General features: G+C 29.3%; 1 protein-coding gene across 1 annotated transcript; it reads left to right on the top strand.

Moving 5' to 3' along the window:
* Positions 1–1,961: 1,961 nt before the first annotated feature.
* Positions 1,962–4,657, top strand: LOC107483689 (probable purine permease 4). Its single transcript, XM_016104292.3, has 2 exons — positions 1,962–3,047; positions 4,067–4,657. The coding sequence occupies exons 1-2, from the start codon at positions 2,193–2,195 to the stop codon at positions 4,433–4,435; spliced, it is 1,224 nt and encodes a 407-aa protein (XP_015959778.1). The 5' UTR covers positions 1,962–2,192; the 3' UTR covers positions 4,436–4,657.
* The last annotated feature ends 243 nt before the right edge of the window (positions 4,658–4,900 follow it).

Raw genomic sequence — 4,900 nt, 5'->3', positions numbered from 1 at the left:
TAGTATAAGTGTCGTAGTAATGTCCGAGCTATCAGAGTTGCGCAGCCGGAAGCGTGAGCTTTTCTAGTTAGGATGTTACAACTAGCCATTGTGTTTCACTCTAATGAGGAGAATTCACGTTCACACAATATTTATACACGTCGGGCGCTTGATAATCAAAACAGTCAATTTCAAATTATATATATATATATAATTCGAAACAGCCTTATTCGAATTACTATTCAATTCTTCCATGCATAATTTGAATCAGTCTGATTCGAACTGCCCTAACACAACATGAATGCATAATTCAAATCGAGCTTATTCGAACTACCCTAGAACTACATGCATGCATAATTCGAATTGGCCAAATTCGAATTACACTTTCTTACTAATTCGAATTGGTCTAATTCGAATTACTCTTGGTTTTTCTAATTCGAATGGGTCTCGTTCAAATTACATAAGAAGGTGTTTTTGGGTGATTCAGATAACATTTTTTATTTTAATAGAATTGTGTAATTTCTTTCTTTATTTAGTTTAATTTCACATTTTATCCTAAATTATACTGTATTTTTTTATTTGTTAGATCTAAAAATTTAATTTTATTTTAAAATAAAAAATTGTATTAATGTGTACACACATATGTATGTGTGTATATCTAAAAAATATATTTTATATATTACATATTGTTATTAAAATAAATATTTTTAATTAAACTATATATAACTATAATTTTATATAAAATGTATTTATATATTTATCATATTCAAATAGTTATAAAATTGCTATTATCATATTTAGAGAGATAATAATCTAAAATGATTTTATTTGTCTTTATTATCCACTCATTAATATTCATGACTAGAAATAACATTTTTTCCAACCACATCTTTCACTATTAAAAATATGTTGTAACTGATAAATAAACTTATTCAAAGATAGGTCACGGTATGTTGTGTCAAAAAGTATTGCTGAAAGCAAAAATTTCTTAAGTCGCATGTAAAGATCATCTTATATCCGCAACAATTCTTGCTGTGATAATCAAATTTTGTCAACATATTCAATCGGTGTCATAATTCATCATTGCTTGCAGCATCATTGATCGCTGGCATAACCAGTATTTGCCACCAGCAACTTCATTCGCTGAAATAAGATGTCATTACCTAAAATAGTATATAAAATATAAAATAACTTTAAATTGCTTTGATTTGATCTTCTATTATTTCTCATTATATTTGTTTTTCATTTCACCAAAATCTTTACTATGTATAAAGCATCTTTTTAACGTGTATTTGGATTAAAATTTGTAAACCAGAGTTTATATAAAATTAATTTTATAAATTTAATTTTGATAAAAAGTGAATTAGTATTAATGTGATTTATATTTGATAATTTTATATTAAAATAGATTATAATAAAATAAATTTTGTTTAAATTACATTATTTAAAATTATATTTAGACAAAAATTATAAAAAAGAACATGAATTTATATCATTCAAATTTTTATTATTTTAACACCTTTTAACTATAATTACTTTTGAAAAGAATTTAAATTTATGTATTGAAAATTAGTACTCTTTTATTATAATTTGTTAGTACTCTTTTTTAGTATTTTTTTGTATTTAATTATATCTTTTTAATAAAAAAAATACAATAATATACATGAGTGAACATAAAAAAAATTTTAAATAAAAATTTCCATACTATTAACAAAAAAGAATAAATAAAAAATTAATAAAAATTAAAACTTAACAAAGAATACTAATAATAATATTAAAAAATGTTTATTTGTAGAGCAAAGTTATGATTTTCTTAACTAGTACATTTTATTAATTACACTATTAACTCTGCTGTGTGGTGAGTGGTGATACAAGGTTGGATTTTTAAAACCATGGTTAGCCAAAGTAAACGCTTTCACATGTAAGAGTTTGATGCAAAAACAACAACTTGACACACAGATATACACATGGTTCTCAAACAAGGTGACAACCAACCAAATCAAAACTTATATTTAGCCGAAAAACCTTGAAATTCATCGTAATGTCCATTTTAACATTACAACAATTTAATCCATCCCACAGAAAATAACAAGAAAGCACTATATTTCTTTCACTCTAGAAATCAAATTAAAACTCTTCACCACCTCACAAGTCCCAACACTTCACACCCAATTAAATTCATCACTAGCTATCAACAACAATAATCCCACGTTATGGCCACTCCGCCACTCAAGAACAACAATGACATTATTGATGATGAATCCTCCATTGATGATGATCAAGAAGAAATAACAACACAGCTAGATCTACCTTCTTCATCAACAATGGACGACAATAACATCACAATAATGCAGGAGGAGATCATGCAAACTGAGAGGGGAAACAACAAGAGGTACATACCTCTTTTAGTGATCAATTATGTTTGCTTATTTATTGGTTCAGTCACATCTAGCTTGCTTTCAAAATACTATTTCAACCACAAAGGTTCAAGCAGATGGGTCTCAACATGGGTACAATCTTCTGGGTTCCCACTTCTTTTGATCCCAATCACCCTCCCTTACTTTCTAAACCTCACAAAAAGAAAACCCTTTACCGATTTCACCACAAAGATGGTAGCTTTATCAATCTCAATAGGGTTCATGCTTGGAATCAACAACCTCCTATTCTCATGGGGTAACTCCTTCTTACCCGTTTCAACCTCTTCACTGTTGCTTTCTTCCCAACTTGTCTTCAATCTTGTACTCTCAATCATCATTGTGAAGCAGAAACTCACATTCTCTAACGTTAATTGTGTTGTGCTATTGACGTTGAGCTCTATCCTGTTGGGCTTGGACTCTAGTCACGAGAAGAATGGAACAAAAATGGAAAAAGACAAGTATTTCATTGGATTCTTCTGCACAATCGGTGCAGGTTTGTTGTTTGCACTGTACTTGCCTGTAATGGAACTTGTTTACAGAAGGGTCTATTGTTACCAGATGGTTATGGAGATGCAGCTCATCATGGAGGTTGCCGCAACTCTTCTTGCATCAATAGGAATGTCCATCGATGGTGGTTTTTCACACATGAAGGTGGAAAAATGCTTTTTGATTAGCTTCAATAATGAAAATTAGTAATTAAATTTAACCAAATAATAAAACCATTTTATGTGTTTAATTTTAGTGTACAAAATAATATTTTTGTTAATTAAGTTTTAAACTATGTCTTACTCTTTAGCTATGGAAGATTTTTTTAATTTTTTTTTTACAATTTGAATTTATGATTTTGAAATTAATTAATATATATTGTATGTATATTATGTTAAATGGGCAATATAATGAATCTATGCATGGAGTATCATTTTATCAAACCTAATTTGCTTAAACAAAAGGATAGCGTGTGAGGAGGGAATTATGTATTCCTTAAATTTTAATAGACTAAGTTAATTGAATTAGGTTATTTATGTTTCATGGAAAGCCACTAAGCCAGCACAAAACTAATATAGTGGGGCCCAAATAAAGCATTGTTTTGATTCTTAATGGGCCCCAATAATGCCACATTTTCAGGGCAGTTGAAGTTATAAGAAATAAAATTAGATACCCTTGGCACCAAAGTCAAGGTTCTCTCTTTAGAACTAGCTAGCTAGCAAGAGAGTGGGCAATTTCCTTTGTATTAATTAATTAACAGGGATATTGATACGATATTATACTAATGGACTTTCCAAATTCAACAAACGTATGAGAATTTTGCATTTTTAATTATTTTTGTTTAATATTATATAGATTGTGTTGAGTTGGAAGAGCATATATTTGTCCAAACATGTTCCTATTGGATGGCAATTTTTCATTCACTAATGGAAGTCTAAGTGTCATTGAAGGCGATTCCCAATAATTAGTTTGAAAAAATATTTAAGAGTTATGAGAATTTATTGTTTTTAATTATTATTTTAATTTTTTTAGTTTAATAATTTTTTTATATATTTTTAAATATTAATAACTAACTAATAAACAAAAATAATAAATTCTAATTGTACTTTAATATTTTTCTAAAAACTCTCTCCAATTCAAAAGTGCATGTAGTTGTTGTTAATAACTATCGAAGAATAGTGCAGGTCGAAAGCGAGAGGGTGTTTGAGAAAGGAGGAAGAATATACTGGTTGACGGTTACAGCTAACATGGTGACATGGCAGATGTGTTTCATGGGGATGGCGGGAATGATATACATGACGTCCTCGCTCACGGGAGGGATATGCACGACGGCGCTGGTGTCCATGAACGTTGTCGGTGGAGTACTTGTCTTCAGAGATTCCTTCAATGCTGTTAAGGCTGTCTCCACTGCCATCTGTATCTGGGGCTTCTGCTCCTATCTCTATGGCCTCTATACCAAAAATAGCCACCACCATAACCACTCATCTTCTTCCATAGAAAAGGACAAAGAGAACGAGATGATTCCTATCATCAACCCTTTCCTCACTTGTTGAATTTCAAGGACTTTTTTTTTGTTAATAAAAAGTGGAAACTCACATGCATTGTAAAGTTGAAAATAATTAAATGATTTGATATGTTTAATTATCAAGAATAGAACAAAAATGAAAAGAGACAATCGGTGAAGATTTGTTGTTTGAACTGTATCGCCTGTAATGGAGCTTGCTTAGAGAAGAGTCTATTGTTATCAGATGGTTATGGAGATGAGGTTGTTGTCAGCCTTCTTGCATTAATAGGATGGTGATTTTTCACACATGAAGGTGGAAAAATACTTTTTAACAAGCTTCAATAATAAAAATTAGTAATTAAATTTGACTAAATAATAAAACATTTTTATGTGTCACATATTTGTTGCTCAATTATATAAATTTATTCATAAAAAAATATTTTTGTTTTGCAGTATTTTACTTTTTGTCAAGACAAAAATAAAGAAATATTAAAAACTATAATTTTAGATAAAT

Source organism: Arachis duranensis, chromosome 4 (assembly GCF_000817695.3).
Source record: "Arachis duranensis cultivar V14167 chromosome 4, aradu.V14167.gnm2.J7QH, whole genome shotgun sequence".
Lineage (NCBI taxonomy): Eukaryota > Viridiplantae > Streptophyta > Magnoliopsida > Fabales > Fabaceae > Arachis > Arachis duranensis.
The sequence above is the reverse complement of the archived record's forward strand: the minus strand, read 5'-3'. Positions and strand labels throughout refer to the sequence as shown.

Excerpts from the sequence above, each read along its gene's own strand:
- LOC107483689 (XM_016104292.3), top strand. The coding sequence starts at position 2,193 with ATGGCCACTCCGCCACTCAAGAACAACAATGACATTATTGATGATGAA. Across the intron at positions 3,048-4,066 it reads GTGGTTTTTCACACATGAAG|GTCGAAAGCGAGAGGGTGTT; the intron begins GTGGAAAAATGC and ends AGAATAGTGCAG.